Here is an 18077-nt window from a genome sequence, read left to right on the forward strand (position 1 = left end):
CATGTGAGTAGTCTCTAATTGTCACACCGGTCTGGTCCAGCTCCTTGGGCACAATTAGGCGTTTGGTGCAGTTTGCGAAATTTACAATAGTGGTGATATGCTGGTTGTCAAATATTTCATTGACTAAATGGTCCTGGAAATAGTGCCCTCTTATTTGGGCGATAGCCGGGCACTATCCAAGAAAATGTTAAACAGTCTCCTCTTCATCACCGCACATAGGACAAGCACTGATGCTTGATTTACAAATGAAGTGAGGGTGTTTGTGCAGGCCACAATGTCCCGTGATAAGGTGCAATGCAGTTCTGTAATTTTGTCTGTTGTTGCTACTACTAATGACAATTTAGTGAGACATGCGTAAAGCGTGAAATGATTGATGCCTCGTCCGCCGCACCTATCAATCGGATAGTCTTTTCTGAGGTTTACAGCTGTTTTCTTTTCATTTCTCCCATCAGTATACCTCACGACATGATGTACATTGTTACACTCGCTATGACTATTATATAATATTATTATATAATAATAATTATATATATATATATATATATAACGACTTGTATAACAGATAACAATAAAAGGACGATCTGCCCACTTCCCTCCTATTAGGCACCTAAAGACCTAAATGGGTAATCAGGGGTAATCACACTGGCAAGGGAGTTTTGGCGCCTTCCCTTTCACCAAGAATCAGTACAATTCACATGGAGCGTATTACACATACTTAACACAAACATACAGTGTACATAGTCCTGATGAGAAGTACGTGTATTGGCGTCTGTTCTGTTCCTGTACGGGACCCCAACCATGTCCAGTAGACAGTGTCTACTTCCTCCGAGGCTAATGTATCCACTGTACGTAACCACACAAATACAATAAACAATATACACGATATGCCTGATTCCACGATCGAAGTTCACTATGATGGAACAAGATTAAATCTTGCCTTTCTACATACATGGTTTGATTTCTATCCACGAATATATCTTGTCGATGAATTTAAGGCTTTTAGTTTTATGGCCCCCACGTTTTGTGAAATTTGGTTAACTTGTTTAATAAGCGTTAAAATCATATGGTATTATACCACGTGTTATACCACGTGTTATATGGTATTATACCACGTGTTATACCACGTGTTATATGGTATTATACCACGTGTTATACCACGTATTATACCACGTGTTATACCATGTGTTATATGGTATTATACCACGTGTTATACCACGTGTTATATGATACTATACCACGTGTTATACCACGTTAAATTTCCAGGGGAGAAGATATCTAGTCAGTACATTAAAACAGATAGCAGTTAGACGTAGTATATTATTATCCTCTCAATTAAAAAACGTAGAACTCAGAGTTACTATATGACGATTATAGTAACTGATGATATTTCATTTAGAGTTATTCAAGTTATCTTGCTATATTATTCTGTATTAATGTTTACAATCAAATGATACTTTTTACATCTTACTATATTGTATGTAGATTGTTTGTCTTGTTTGTCCAGTGATCGAATTGGTGGTTTAAGTCTAAAATCAGATATAATCCAGGTAAAAACCCGCCAGTATGGGAGATGGTTGATAGATATAATTAAATAAGGAAGTCATAATGCTTCTTAAAGTGCAACCATACAATATTTGTACATAAGATGAAGTGAAAATATTCAGCAGTTGTGATTTGAAAAAACGAAGTGCCAGGCTCAAGTGCCAGGCTCAAGCACAATATGACGCGTTAGCAAGCCATCGTTGGCAAGCCTGCCTTTTCATTACCTTAATAGCCTTTGTGAGCTGGTATCCATCGCAGTAGAATTTGGTTGTGGCACGCTATACAATGGGAATGTTTAAGTGGGCGAGCGTCAATTGCACGCTTCTGTCCATTATTTAAGGAAGCGAGTTATTCAAATTTACAAAACCATGTATTGGGTTCTGCTAGTGCTGCTGCTAAGTGTACCTCCTCTTTCCAAAGGTAAGCATATTATGTGCCTTAATTTATAGCGCGTATACGATTTCAAGACACTAGCATTTCAAGGCCCATATCCGGGGACGCTCAATGTCAGTTAATACCTAGAACCTCATTCTGCCTTCTTCGCATCTCTCTCTCCTCTCACGTTAATGATGAAAACATTTGAAAATCGAATGTGTTTATTTTGCATTTTTGATACCACTTTGGGGTCGAAATTTAGGGATTTAAAATTACTATTCTACGGTAAATTCTCTTGTACCATTCTAAAGGTAAACAGCATATTTGACAAAGTCACAATACTTGCATCCAAATTCATAAAGATCAAAGATGGCTCGGCTAGTCAGCTCTATCACAAAATAAAGTCGAGATGGTGGTGTCAGTAAAATGGCAACAGATATGTAATATACATATATATACATATTACATATCTAATGTCATTTTACTGAAACGACCATAAAACATATTCAGGTCATCAAATAATGCTACAAATAGTGTCCTAAACATTCCTCATACGTTTTCTTAAATGTGTGACGAAATTTACCTGGGGCACCATTTCACAAAACAAGTCGTCCTATATGTAGGTAATGGCCATATGTACCCACTCGAAAATGTGGTCAAACATGGCAGCATTCTCCGTCACGTGTTTATAGTGTGACAATGTAAGAATTTCCATGCCGGCCGTATTAAGGCGATATCTTGTCACTCGGTTAAAATATCGTTATGTGACAAAGTTTGCCTATAGGATCAGACAATTATCCTAACCATCAAGGCCAAGGGTCTACATAATTTCATAGTGTGACAAACTTAACTACGCCATGCCTTTTAACAGGTTACTAGTATTTACCAATATCCTCAAATTCAAATGAACATGTCCATATAGTTAGATGTTGCGGAAGGCGAATTTGTAAAGCTTACGTTGCCGTTACTGAACTTTATCATCTTAACAGTTGATAACCGTTCTGAATATAAGTGCTGGAAAGCTTGAAATGAAAACTCTTTAATCTTTTGGGAAAATCTCATCACCAAAGGTCTTTCCAAAAATTGTATTAAACATATTTTATATTACCTATTTGAAAAATTTGATATCTGTTGTTTAAAAAAAATGTTTTTACATTTGTTGTGACCCAAATTTGACTAAAGCGGTATCGTCACTTTCCGTTATCAGATTTGTACCTCCACTTCAGTAGCTTATTTGAACTACTCGGTCGAGGTGAACATTCAAAAAATATTCACTCAGGTAAGGAAACATTCTACTTGATAAACGGCGAGGGAGCACAAGCAAAGAATGGATTTGGTTTCTTGTTCGTTCAGGTTGGCAAATACTCGGGGCCCGTCTTATTTGATGTTATTGAAGGACTCGATCAAGACTGTCTGGTGAACTACATTTGCCAAACGATGGGGTACAAGTTTGCATACAGTTGTTTCAAGTATCAAAAACCATTTCATGACACTAAAAGGACGACTGATTATAATTTTATATTAGAAGAAGTTTCCCGTTCTGTGGATCATACTGACACTGTTAACTCCTCGTACCGAATCAGATTGAATCCGTTAACTCCTCTCACCAAAAGGGACCAGCGTAACAATCAGTTGTTTTGCGGTCCTTTTGAGGGTGCCTGTCCAATCGTGGAGAAGAATAACTTCCTTAAAAAAGTATGCACGGAAGATTTAGGCTACACAGTATTTCAATGCCCCTATTCTGAAACGATGTACAGAACGGATTCTATAGATAGTGTACAAGATTTTACAACATTCAGTTCAATCTGTGGCAACGACCCTAAGTTCTATCAAAATTGTGGCATGAGAACTTTTCATACCTTAACTCCAACCACTGCTGCACTTTGTGACGGATACGTCTGTGAAACTGATAAAAATTGTACCGCATTTGTTGGCGGCAGCGTTCCTGCCATAACAGCTTTACCAGACATGATCTGTTATATAATATCAGATATTGTGAATGAATATAATTCTATCTATTCACAAGGCTCATGTGCAAATCTCAATCTACCAGAAAACTTTTGTGCTTCTAGTTCTAACACCGAAACAGAGAGTATAGTTCAATTAAGAAGCGGACTAAAAGTTAGCAAAAACACGGTATGTAATGGACAGTGTGATGCGCACTACATGTGTGAGGACGAGGCTTTCTGTGGCGGTTATCTGTACGGTATGTACTGCATTGGCTGGGAGCAAGTACTCAAATACATCAAACCGAGTGAAGTGTGCAATGGGTACTCTAATCTACAATCTTACACGAGACCAACTTTTTTGCGTGTTCTCATTTTGAATAATACGAAGTGCAGCGCTCCGTTGGCAGTTAACGTGAGCTCAAATACACTATATTTTGTTCGGACGAATGTAACTCTGACTGTGGCAGAGAAATCAAACAGAGCCCATTTCTTAAGATCATTTGTTGGTGTATATCCGTGGCAGCAATTACTCTGAACATGATTGCGGTTTACCGAACTTCGACAGACTTTTAAAAAGATATGTCAAAGGCGGCTCTTAACAATAAGATGCTGATACTTCTAATTAATGTGGGCGATCTGTTGATTGGACTGTATCTATTTCATATTGCGGTTATGGACACGATAATCTATGGGAGTAGCTACTGCTTTGAACAACTAAATTGGCTATCAACTGTTCATTGTACCATAATTGGTGTCATCAGCACAATTGGCTACGAAATTTCCCTATTATCCATAACAACTCTTGGCATAACCAGGCTGAAGGAAATACAAAATGGGGCACAGATCAGTATTCAGTAGTGAAGTCTCAAGGTCGGCTATTCTGAAAATCTGTTTAATTATAAGTGTTATTATTCTGATGTCTATTGCTATAGCCGTAGTCCCTTTGGTGCCTCAATTTGAAGATTTCTTTGTGAATGGCATGACCTATGACCCTTCAATAAAACTTTTTATCGGATCTCCTGGGAAAGAAATCCATCTTGATCTCCTACAGGGATACTATGGAAAAATAAAGGAGACAAATCTTAAATGGAGGATGATTAATGATCTAGTTGATGGTATGTTTTCCAAATATTATGGAGTAAATGTACTTGGTAGGAAGAGACTGAGATTCTACGGCAATGAAGGGGTTTGTCTTTTCAAATTCTTTGTTAAAGCAGACGATCCCCAACGAATTTATGCATGGGTTGTCATATCAATGAACATGATTTGCTTTGCAATAATCTCAGTATGTTACGTCTACATCAATATCTGGGCCAGAGCCACTTCTAAAGTACTCACTCAGGAGAAAGCGGGACAAGAGATCAGGAAAAGGAACAAAAAATTACAGCGGAAAATATCCCTAATCATTGGGACAGACTTCCTCTGCTGGCTCCCGGTTACCATAGCTTCTGGCCTACACTCGGCGGCCGTTGTAGACGCAACTCACTATTATGCCCTTATCTCTATAGTCTTCCTTCCAATCAACTCTGTCATCAACCCTGTACTTTATAACGATTTCTTTTCAGTGCTTTTGGGAAGATTTTACGAAAAAGTGGTAGAAATTTGTTCGCAAAATAGGATAAATCCGACCAAGACCCGAAACACCATCAATATCGATGAATGCAATAGTGCTGTTCAAATCATAGAGATGAAAGTTATACAAATTTCTCATGAAATACCACTCGATTAAAACTATATATTTTTTTGGTTACGCTGGTCGGTTATGAAACGTTTATTTCACGATTTTGTGTGACTACCAGGTTTATGATGATACATTGTCAAAGCTTATCAGCATTGAGGTTTAGAAAACTTCGCCCTTTAATCACCTGTTTCATTTCTACTTACGTTTTCTCGATAAGAAAATATCAAAAAAACTTTTCCTGCATAATAATGCCATTGGATTCGTTAAAGATTTCAAGTTTTATCCTTATCTGAATATCAATTGGATGCTTATCGCGTAAAATGAATTAGTTGGATACAATTTTAAAATATTGCTTTAAAAATAAATGAAAAAACTTTAGATTTATTGACGTTGGCTCATTGTTCAGTTGGTACTGTGACATCAAACACAATTTAAATTTTAGCTTAAGAATAATGTGGTATCACATCATGGTATATGAAGTAAGAACTGCCCAGAGTTTACAAGAAGAGACATTTCTTGTTTCTCACCTGACAATAGATTCGGCCAGTTTTTCTACAGTTTTCCTGAACTCGTTTTCAGGCTCACAGCTCACCGCCGTTATCACAGGTATCAAAACGTTCGTCTCGTTCCCAAACCCCCATCTCTGAATCTTCTCACTGACTTCCTTCAACAGTGTCCTACATTCCTAAACACAGAAAATACCATCACTATTTGTTTGCCCAGAGCACACTGCACCAGATGTGGTAGGATTAGTGCTACTGAAAGTCAAAGTTGCAGTTTGAAGGCAGCCAAAAACAAAAACCATTTGGTAACATTTATAATTTGGTGACTGACCGCTTCAGAGACTTTGTCCAAATAAGTGCCTACAATGAGGACGGAGCTGCCAGCAGCTCTGGCTGAGATGTTACCAAGCCAGACACGCAGTTCTTCTGTAGCACTCACACCTGACGGTCCCAGAAATAATTTAGTTGTTAGATGCTAAACCACATACTTTAGTACTTAAACATTTCATAGGATGGCGAATTTAATGTAACTTAGGATTCTACATTGAGAATAATATACACATTTGGAACGAATTATTTATATGCTGACCTGATGATAGGGAGAATACGAGGATGTAAAGAGTAGCCGGGGTAATGAAGCACTGATGAGTAGCGTAGTACTCCTGCTGCCCTCCAAAGTCCCAGGTGTGGAAAACAAGGGTCCTTCCTCCAACACCGAACGGCTTCCTAGTCCCCTCACTTCCCTGCAACCTTGTCTTACTGATCTGTATTCCAACAGTGGAGATATTCTTGTTGCTGGTGTATTCTTTTTGCAGTCGCTTGATCAGGGTTGTTTTTCCTTGGCCTTCCCTGCCCACCACGATCAGCTTCATCTCGTACAGAGGTTTTAGGGAGTAGAGTTTCTCTTTCAGGTACGCTAGGATTTTACCCGTTTTTGGGAGTTCGTGGTGAATGTTGTCGAGTCGAGAGATCCGGGGTAGTTCGAGGTGTTGCAGCTCTTCAAGGCGACCTGCGGACTCAATAATATTGATTTGATTTGAAACTTTTACAAATAGTACATTATACAATACAGCAAAGAGAATTAAAAATATACGACATTATTATCATGAGGCATTTGTAGGGTAAAAGTTGTAGTCCATATTGTATAAATACTAAAAGCATGGTTAAGTGGTACAAGTTCTGGGGGTATACGTATTACAAGTAATAGTTCTACTCCCAGACTCACTAACACCACCTCCATCTAAACACACAAAATGTATCTAAAACACGCAAATTTAGAATTATCAAAATAAATACACAATGTATCCATGACCTGACTCATAATGCGCCAAAAATTGCGCGCGTATCATCACACAGCGATTAAAAGCAAGATTACAGTCGGATATAAAGTTCGCGTAATCCAGTTAAGTATATTAACTGAGGACTGCACCAGGGTCAAATCATGGTGACAGAACGTAAATGTTATTTAATATTATTTAATAGATTTCTTTTTATATTATAGTTGTTATATTCAGTATCGTGACCGGTCTATCAGTGGCGGGGGCCCACATATAAATATCATTTGCACTCATTAACTTAGTCAGGGTCTGTCAATTTGTCCCAAAAGTGTTTTGCCAGGTTTGCCTTAAAAGTTCCGGCATCACTTATCTCTTTAAGGTCAGTTGGTAGGTCATTCCAGACACTGTGTGTTCTGAAGAAGAAGCTTCTCTTAAAGGAGTGAGCTTTTGCTTCCACAGTACACTTCAGGGAAAGGTGGTCGTGTCTGTTCTGTCGCCTCTGGTTGATATCAGGCATTTGAGATGTATCAACTTCATTATATCTCGAGGGTTGCCTTATGTTTGAACGCAACCTACCCTGTTCACTGGTTGTTATCGGGGTTAAATAAGGTGGGAGCTTCAGAACAGATTGACCATTGTATATCTGATGGAATAATAGTAAGTCTGTGTATTCAAACTTCAGCTCCATTGGCAACATGTCTAGCTCTCTTAATCGAGCCAAGTATTCTAAGTCATTATAGTGATGATCCTGTTCGCCAAGGATCCACTTAACTGCTCTGCGCTGAATGTTTTCAACTTTGTTATTCAAGACAACACTTGTTGGTCTCCAGACAACACTGCAATTTTCGAAAAGGCTCCTAACCAGCGCTAGATAGAATGCCCGTTTTTGTTTACGGTCGTTAATAAACCGTAGAGTTCTTTTCATTAGACCTAGACGAGAACTAGCTTTCGTACAAAGGTTGACTATGTTCTCCTCCCACTTAAGGTCAGTTCTAACAAAGACCCCAAGGTCTTTTTCACTCTGGACGAAGTCTAGTGCCGTTCCATCTAGGGTATAGACAAAGAGCTGGAAGGGGAAAAAACTCAAAATTCCCTTTTCACTCATTTTGCTAGATATAGAGAGCACCTTGCATTTATTTGGGTGAAACTTCATTTTGTTTCTTACTGCCCAGCAATGCAGGGCGTCTATGTCTGCTTGTAGGATCTCATGGTCTCTCCAGCCCGTGATTTTACGCCATATTTTGGTGTCATCAGCGTATAGGGCTATCTTTGTACCTTCACTTACGCATTCTGACATGTCGTTAATAAAGAGTACAAAGAACAGAGGTCCTAAAATGGAGCCTTGGGGAACCCCAGATTCAACATTCTTAAGTTCTGAGTGGGATCCCCCAATTATAACACACTGTTTGCGGTCTTTAAGATAGTTCATAATGAACTTCAACAGTGTACCATTAATTTCAAATTCCGATTTTAATTTCTTTAGGATGACATCATGGTTAACTGAGTCAAAGGCCTTGGCAAAGTCAAAGTATACCACATCAGTTCTGACATTATCGTTGATAGACAGAGAGAGACAGTCTATATACCCGACCATTTGTGTAGTACAAGACCTCTGAGGAAGAAAACCATGTTGGTTGTCATGTATTTTATGCTGGCATTTTGCCAACAGTTCATCTCTCACAATTTTTTCAAAAATTTTCATTACAAGGCTGGTGAGAGAGATTGGCCGATAATTTTCAACTAGAGTTTTGGGGCCTTTCTTATGCACAGGTACTACGTTAGCCAATTTCCACTCAGATGGTATCTGACCTATGTTATATGAGATTTTAAAAAGGCTCGAGAGTGGATATGCAATACTATCTCTACAGTTCTTTAAAATTTTGCCATGGATACCATCTGGACCAGCAGCTTTATTAACATTGACATCTTTTAGAATTTTTCGGATTCTGCTGGTACTGAACTCAATGTCGTTTACTGAGTCATTACTATAATCAATATCAACATCATAATTACTCGCTTCGGAAAACTGTGCAGCAAAATATTCATTGAACATTTCAGCTTGGTCTAAGTGATTGTTTCTAAATCTGCCGTTATAGTTTACTGTTCCTGGTATGCGAGTAGATTTTGATGTCGATTTGACATGTTTCCAGAATTTCTTTGATATAAGAGCTGGATCATCATCATCATTCAAATTTGATATCATTTTTTGGTCGACCAAATTTTGAAAATCTTTTCTACATTGTGAGAACTTTTCATAGTCCTCAGCTAGGCATGATCTTTTAGATTTGACTCGTAGTTTTTCTTTTTTGAGACACAGCTGATAAGTGTCAGAGTCAAACCAGGGTGGCTGATCCTTATCTGATATCGTAATAGTTGGGATTCGGTTGTGTATGTGATGGAACAGGATTTTCTTAAAACGGAACCATCCTGTTTCTGCATCACAGTTAAGGTGATCATCCCATCTAACTGATTTCAGATCATTGTTCAGGCCGATCCAGTCTGCTTTTTTGTAATTTAAGATTTTTCGTTTGGTGACCTTCTTTCTAAACTTCCCCAGGACCGCCAAATTTTCAACAACACTTATCATATTACAGAAGAGAAGATCGAGGACCTTCCCTTTATCATGAGTGGGTTGGTTTATCATTTGTGTTAAGCCTAGGTCATTAAACAGATCTATAAAACGGCCACCAAGAAGTGTGGGGGACACACCGTCTGACCAGTTAACTTCAGGTAGATTGAAGTCCCCAACTACAAAGTGGGCCTTAAACTTTCTCCGTCCTACCACATTTCTGAGGTGTTTCTCAATTTCATTAAAATTATTTTCACCAAGGGTGCCAACTCTATAGCAGGCAGTTATGCAGTAGCATGAGTTGTTTGATTTTAGGCTGACTGAGATCATTTCAGCCCTAGAGCTGACATCAATCTTGTCATTTTCAATACTGATGCCAGTCTTGACTGCAATAAGGACTCCGCCCCCCTTCCTTCGAAACTTATTTGGGTTATCAGGATCCGGGGGGTGGGATCTTTTGGATCTATCCTTCCGATATATCTTGTAGATGCTATCAGGGAGGATCTCATTTTCCAGGTGCTCTTTTGAAAGCCAAGTCTCAGTCAGAACAATAACATCAGGCTTGTCTTCATAGATCTTAGATTGGAGCTCTAGTAGTTTACCAGCATCAAGCGGCATGTTTTTAGATGCTAGGCCACTAAAGGGGACAAGCCCTCTCAAATTTTGGTACATTACCTTTAGATGACTGAGGTTATTGTTATCAACTGGACCTGGGTTAAGTATGCTTGTATTGCAGATAACAAGCAAAACTAAGTTCAGAATGGTCGTCCAGATGGTGAACATGTTACTTAGGAACTGATGTCCACTACACTTAGCGGAAGAGTAACGTCTGGGACAACCATACTTCACTATCCATAGGGCTATTCCATTTTGTTTCTTTGAATAGATGATCATTAGGACTACAAGATTTGCACTGTTCATAAGGCAGTCCCAGTCATTGGTCAGGTGTAGTCCGATCTTGTACGAGCGATGCATACGAAATGTTTGGTCTGAGTATTCACTTGCTGTTTCAATGGCCCCCGCCAATAACAGACAGATCATATACACATATACAACAATCACTACTCCATAAATCATCTTTAAAATAGCACTTTTCTCTATAGTGGTAATTGAATCTATATTTAATTTAGCATTGCATTTGACTTTGGGAGAGTATAGACCAATCACTGTTCTGTGTTGTAAAAACGTGACTCCCATAAATTAACTTTGTCAGTGAATTTAAATTTGCCAAACAACAATTTTTTAGAAGTAAAAATTTCCATTGAAGGTGAATTTTAACATTATTCCCATTATCTACTAGTCAATTGTCATTTCTTACCTAGTTCATTAGGGATGTCAGTGAATTTGCAGTTATCTATCTCTAAATGTAACATACACGTGATTCCACAGATACATCCTGCAGAATAAGTAATAGATTCTTCATTCAACTGATTATAGGTAGAGTAGATACATGATGGGGTGTAAATTGGATCATTCCATTATAGTTTGACTAACTGAACCAACGATATAGAGCATTAGATACTTGTACCGCTTGACTAACTGAAATACAACACATTCAACATCAATACCTGGAAAAGAGTCAAATTGGTTGTTAGACAGTTTCAGTGTTTGTATGGAACTGTCTCTAAACTGTTCAGGTAGGTTGGTGAGAAGATTTTTGGACAGGTTAAGATTCTTCAGTGATTGAGATATGTTTCCTCTCACGAACAGTCGTTCCAGGGAGTTCGACGATGCATTAACGTAGCATAGATTTGGCATTTCCAACAAGCCATGAGGTAGTTCCCTCAGAGCATTGCTGTTGCAGGAGAACTTCTGTAGATCCCTGAGTCATTGTGTAAGAATCAATCTGTACACTTATATCAACATATCCTATTATCAGTAGAATCAAAAGTTATCGTATCAAACATCATAGGATACACTACCCACACGTCATGTCAAATAAACCACATTATATTCACACCTGTCCCACAAGAATTCACACACTCGCCCAGCTGCTCTCACACATGACGGCACTGTACATATAACTGTGGTAATACATATAAATTGTTATAAAGTTATAAGGTGTCTCACATAACTTGTTATATAGTGTCTTAAGTGTAACTTTAAAACTTAAGGACTAATGATCAATACTGTGCGACATTTTGAAGTTGTTTAGGAGTCGCAGATAATGATTTTTTCACACATTAAACTAGTTCGAAATTCAAATGTTGTATTACACAATGTTAGGACTATAGCACAGCTACGAAAAGCTGGCGCCTAATTTTTGAGTTCTTAGTGTAATTCTATAGCAATTAGTGTAATTCTATGGCAATTTTACCAATAAATACCTCATAGCAGTGATTGAGTCAGGAAGGGTAGGACCAATATCATTATAACTCAAATCCAACTCTACGACATGCATTGCAGAAAGAGATCTAAGCCAGGAATCAGCAATGTACGGCAGACCCAAGTCATCCCAATTGAGGGAGAAGTGGTCAAAGTCGTGCTTGGTCAGGAGCAAGTGATAAATACAATCCTCTGTGTCCTCGTCAGTTCCATTCGACCTTCCTTAACAGTTACTGTGACCAGTTCAGCAATGAAATCAGGTTAAATGAAAAGCTGAGCGTCTTGTTAAGTATAGCAGAAACTGCAAAAATTCATTCTAGCATTTTCAAGTTCAAACATATTTCATGCGAAAAGAAACACTTACCTTTACCCTCCAGTATTAGTTTTATGGGAACTTTCAGATCAAAACTCTTGTCAAAAAACAGCTCAGTGGGACCATCAGATAAAATATTGTCTCCAGCAAACGCACCGTCCACATCCACACCGTATTCTTTTATCCGACCTTCTAGGGTTAGATTTTGAACAGCAGTTGACTCCAGAGCGAGACACTGAGCACACATCATGAGATATGACGCTGTGAGTAAGTGACCGTTCATTGCTGCGTGCGACACATTTTCTGCTAATTGCCGGGCCCCTTCTGTTATCAATAACTCTACGGTCTGAAATGATGAGGCCATTAGAGCTACTTTTCTCTAAATAAAGGTAAGATTATAAGCTCTTTTATCTGAAAGGCTATTTAAAATGTTCGTGTTCCATTGCATCATATCTTAGAAGTATCTCTTAAAGTAGTACAATGTAACGAACTTTTAGTTGTCCATAAGATGAAGCAAAGTTAAGTCCCTTCTCTATCATCGGCAACAACTTTTCCTTGTCTTCCTCAAAAAGTTGGCGCAGTTTTGGTAACATTCCCCGTAAACATGCATACCTAAACTCTGAAGGTTCGCAGTTTTACTTTCACATCTACCGGTTACAATAACACGAAATAATATTATATTTTTTGTTACCCCACAAAATGTGGCACCCAGTTTTGGAGAAATACAACACGGTTGTTGTAACACATCTAGATAATAATACCACAGTGATAGTCATGATTTTGGCAAATCTGAAAAGGCTGATGAACATTGTTGGAATAGTTTTAAAGCAACCTACCATATCTAAGCAGCTGATCGACACATGAAGCTTTCGAAAAGATGCTGAGATGACCCGAAGCTATGGTCCGAGCTGTTTTTTGGGATGCGTCTTTCTTAAAAGGATCCGCCCCATAATCAATAAGTTTTTCTATGATTCCCTCATAACCTGAAATTGAATCTTGAGTAGAGAGTTCTGTCTAATCACCATTTTAACAATTTGAACAGCGTATACAGCAATAATCTCATATATATATTTATGTTTTGGATGTAAAGTGCGATGTAGTTACCGGTTGTTATTGTCTATATGCAGGTAAAGGAAGTAATTATAGTCGTAGCAGTAAACATGGATGATGTAGAAGCTTGTATGTTTACCTATAGCACTGATATATTGACATAATATCGGCAATTGTGGACCAATAGAATGTTTTCATTCGACAAATTCGATCTGCTGCATGGAAATTAAATTTCGATTTATTTATTTCGTGCTCGCGCTGCGCGCAGTTTTCATATTTTACACCAGCGCGTCTTACAGCTACATTGATTGGTAGACCTCCTGAGAGAGACCTGGCGAATTATACATGCCTTGCTGACTATGCCTCTATCTTTAGTCTTTGAAATAGTCATTCAATTAAAACTATAAGGACTCTACGGAATGTATGTATCAGGAAAATTTGACATCTGACAAGTTAGAATAACTAGAAACAGTTTTTATCACCGATGCATTTGTAATTTTGGTGGATACACTGAAGTGGCCTAAGTAACACATCAAATTACAAGTTTACCATGACTTAAATCTTACAAATGTTATATGCGGATATGGACACGGATATGTGTCATAATCATAACCGTCAAAATACACTTTACAACTACAGAGTACCCAAAATAATCATAAGGTTAGATCACAATTTCAAAGCCAATTCAGAGTCAAACATTTGTGCGACAATATGGTTTTTTGAGGATAAGATTATTAGATGTGTTCGATTGATAACTGCAGTAATACTTATCAGGTAATATCACGTCTGCTAGATTTCTTGGGCATTTCTTCCGGAGAGAGTTGAATTTGAAGAATTCAAGAAAGATATGATTTCTAAACGTTTTGTTAATTAATGTTATCTTTGGAATATTTCCAAGAAGAATTGAGGAAACCAATTCAATTTTATCTCTTGAAGCTACGTAGTTTTAATCGCGGTTTTTATTAACCGGCTAAATTTGGGATACTTTGTATTCAGTTCACGTAGTCACGACACCATTGACAACAGAAGGACAGGCAATAATTTAAGTGTCACAACTTTCCAGTTGCATATTATTTTGTGGAACAGCAGTAACAGCAGTAACAAATTATAGGACCTGAAATTATAACCTTAACTCATCCTAAATGTTACAGAGCCACAGATGAGGTCGAGAATGGTCCTTCGAAATTTTATGAACTTTCTCAAGAAACGGATATATTGCATTTCTCAAGTTCCTCTCCAAAGAGGAGTCAGTTAACACGCCTAATACATCCTGTTCTACATTATTCCTTATCATTAAAAACTTCTTGTCATTAGTTCGACTATAACATATCTGTTCTGTATATTTGTCTAACTCTGAATATCACAATACTATCAAAATTATACAATAATTACAAATAATTGTACAAAATTAAGATCGTTTTTACCTTTAGATGCAGCGATGATTAACGGCGTTCTGTTGGACTGTGTACATGCGTTAATATCCGCTCCTCGGGAGAGAAGCAAGTCTAATACCTGAATAAGAAAATAACCGTTACATAACCGCCACGTTACCGTTACATAACCGTTACATAACCGCCACGTTACCGTTACATAACCGTTACATAACCGCCACGTTACCGTTACATAACCGTTACATAACTGCCACGTTACCGTTACATAATCGTTATATAACCGCCACGTTACCGTTACATAACCGTTATATAACCGCCACGTTACCGTTACATAACCGTTATAAAACCGCCACCAGGGGTGTAGGAAGCGGGGGGGGGGGGGGGCCAGGAGGGCCATCGCCCCCCCCCCCCCATGAAATCTGGGCAAGGGGCCAAAAAGGGCCAACTTTTTAATTTAGCTTCTAAAAATTTTTGGGGAAAAAATTAGTTTCCCGAAAATTTTTTAAGTCACAAATTTTCTTTTCTTCAAAGTTTTTCTGGAAATTACTTTTGTTCATGTTTCATTGTTCATGCTACCCTCATCATTCTGAGCCGAAAATATATTTTTCGGTTTTTTGAACTCCGTACCTACATTCGGAAGGTTGTGGATGTGATACTGATTGGTTTCATATACTAATAGTAATTATAGAAAACGTGATATTTGGCGCACAGATTTGAAGGAAAATACGCGAATTTGGTCCTCAGATTTAAAGAAAAATGCGCAATTTGACGCGGAGGACTGAAAAATCGCGATTTGTTGTGAGGCCAGAATCTGAAAAATCGCGATTTGGCCCCCCATGAAGAAAATCATTCCTACACCCCTGACCGCCACGTTACCGTCACATAACCGTTACATAACTGCCACGTTACCGTTACATAACCGTTACATAACTGCCACGTTACCGTTACATAACCGTTACATAACCGCCACGTTACCGTTACATAACTGCCACATTTCTCCGTCACATAACCGTTACATAACCGTTAGTTTAACACTGATTGGGATTCATAATTCATGTTTTATTCAAGTATTTAGCTTTAAAGTAATCTAACATTTCCTTAATTTGTATTTTATAACATTACTTCATTTTTTAGTTTTAGCGGATGGATTACTGAGAGTATGTGTGTTACGTGATATGAATGGGTCCCAATCCCCATCGACTGTTTAGTGTCTACGGGGTGTCCACAATGTAAAGGCTTCATTTTCATTACAATAACCGCGGTGTATTTATTGACTGCAAGCATAACTGTTACATAACTGTTACACAACTGTTACATAGGGGGGGGGGCCAAGTGGATATTTGTAGATATTTGTAGATTAATGTAGAATGGATAATCCACGAAAAAAGTGGATGACATTCTACAAATATCTACATTTATCTCCAAAAATTCAGTAGAATTTCTGGGCATTAACTTCAATTTCATCACGTTTTATATATGCTAAGTGCTTTAATGATATTATCTGACTACTTGCACAGTTCTTCTATGTTTATTTGAGTGTATTTACATGGAGATTATGGTCCATAAACACTATCATACAATAGAGAAAAGCAATGATCTAAAAGGGTGGAACTATCTAATTTAATGTTGCATATTATGGGGGGGCGGCGCGGGGGGGGGGGGGGGGGGACTAAAGTTCTGATCTCTAGTACCGGTGCTGTCAGTCTGAACTTCCAACCATGCCATCCGCCTGACTAGGGAGAGATAAAAGAGGTACTGTAAAATATGGCAAAATAAAATTGTCACAAGGTGGAATGAGGAGGAGGAGGTGAAAGAGGAGGCTAGGAGGACTGTGGAGAAGGAGGGGACTGAGGAGAAGGAAGAGGAGAACTAAGGAGGAGGACTGAGGAGAAGGAGGAAGAGGATGAGGACTGAGAAGGAAGAGGAGGAGGAGGATGAGGACTGGGGAGGAGGAGGAGGACTAAGGAGGAATATTGAGGAGGATGAGGATCACTGATCGGCTTAGGGCGAGGCCGAGGGGTACTTTTTTATCTTAATAGCCGAGGCCGAGGAGTGCCATCTTAGTTAAGACCGAGGCCGAGGGAAGCCGTGGGGTGCTTTTTTGACCGAGGCAGAGGTATATCCTAGTATATGCCCTTTGAATAAACGCCATCATGTAATTAGGAAAAAAAATAGGAATACTGTTTTCAGAAATGAGAAATGAGAATGTGTCGTACATATAAGGACTGAGGAGGAAGAGGATGACTGAGGAGGAGGAGGACTGAGGAAAAAGAGGACTGAGAAAGAGGTGGAGGAGGTTGAGGAGGACTGAGGAAGAGGAGGACGGAAGAGGACTGAGGAGGAAAAACACTCAAGAGGATCAGTAGGACTGAAAAGGAGAGGACTGAGGAGGAAAAGAGGAGGAGAATGACTGGGGAGGAAGAGTTAGGAGGGGGACTGAGGAGGAAGAATCAGAAGGAGGGGGACTGAGGAGGAAGTGTTAGGAGGAGGGGGACTGAGGAGGAAGATTAAGGAGGAGGTGGACTGAGGAGGAAGTTAGGAAGAGGAGGACTGAGGAGGAAGAGTTAGGAGGATCAGGAGGGGGACTGAGGAGAAGGACTTAGGAGAAGGAGGACTGAGGAGGAGGATGAGGGGAAGGAGGAAGAGAAGGAAGAGTAGGGGAGTAGGAAGCATCTAAATTTTATTTCCGTAACAGTTTTTGTCCGTTTTTGTCCATTTTTGTCCGCTTGCGGATGGGGAGACGGAGGACTGAGAGGAAACTGTACAAGCGAGGACTGAGGAGAACTGAGGAGGAAAAGGATAACTGAGGAGGAGGACTGAGGAAGAAGAGGACTGAAGGTGAGGTGGAGGGGGAGGAGGTTGAGGAGGACTGAGGAAGAGGAGGAGGAAAAATACTCAGGAGGATCAGTAGGACTGAGAAGGAGAGGACTGAGGAGGAGGAGGACTGAGGAGAAGGAGAATGACTGGGAAGAAGGAGGACTGAGGAGGGGACTGAGGAGGAGAACTTAGGAGGAGGTGGAGGACTGAGGAGGATGATGGGGGAAGGAGGAGGAGTGGAGAAGGAGGAGGAGGAAGCATCTAAATGTTATTTCCGTGAGAGTT

At 39.1% G+C, this 18077-nt stretch overlaps 3 protein-coding genes across 5 annotated transcripts in view; 1 reads left to right on the forward strand and 2 right to left on the reverse strand.

Annotated features, from left to right (window-relative positions):
• LOC134812285 (uncharacterized) overlaps positions 1-18077 on the reverse strand; it is a 59171-nt gene that overhangs the window by 32395 nt on the left and 8699 nt on the right. The window lies entirely within an intron of this gene.
• Positions 1-18077, reverse strand: part of LOC134812237 (leucine-rich repeat serine/threonine-protein kinase 2-like) — a 50175-nt gene that overhangs the window by 20208 nt on the left and 11890 nt on the right. For both annotated transcript variants that reach the window (XM_063819516.1, XM_063819507.1), the window contains 10 exons: positions 15009-15096; positions 13371-13517; positions 13026-13153; positions 12586-12880; positions 12224-12443; positions 11465-11718; positions 11215-11292; positions 6640-7059; positions 6382-6491; positions 6075-6232 (listed from right to left, as the gene is read on the reverse strand). In XM_063819516.1, coding sequence (XP_063675586.1) covers positions 6075-6232; positions 6382-6491; positions 6640-7059; positions 11215-11292; positions 11465-11718; positions 12224-12443; positions 12586-12880; positions 13026-13127 — 1637 coding nt within the window. In that variant the 5' untranslated portion in view covers positions 13128-13153; positions 13371-13517; positions 15009-15096. The remainder of the gene's footprint in view (positions 1-6074; positions 6233-6381; positions 6492-6639; positions 7060-11214; positions 11293-11464; positions 11719-12223; positions 12444-12585; positions 12881-13025; positions 13154-13370; positions 13518-15008; positions 15097-18077) is intronic.
• LOC134812265 (uncharacterized) overlaps positions 1-18077 on the forward strand; it is a 72781-nt gene that overhangs the window by 9594 nt on the left and 45110 nt on the right. The gene's annotated exons all lie outside the window — the stretch shown is intronic.

This window comes from Bolinopsis microptera, chromosome 1, assembly GCF_026151205.1.
Source record: "Bolinopsis microptera isolate Bmic1 chromosome 1, MBARI_Bmic_1.0, whole genome shotgun sequence".
Classification (NCBI taxonomy): Eukaryota; Metazoa; Ctenophora; class Tentaculata; order Lobata; family Bolinopsidae; genus Bolinopsis; species Bolinopsis microptera.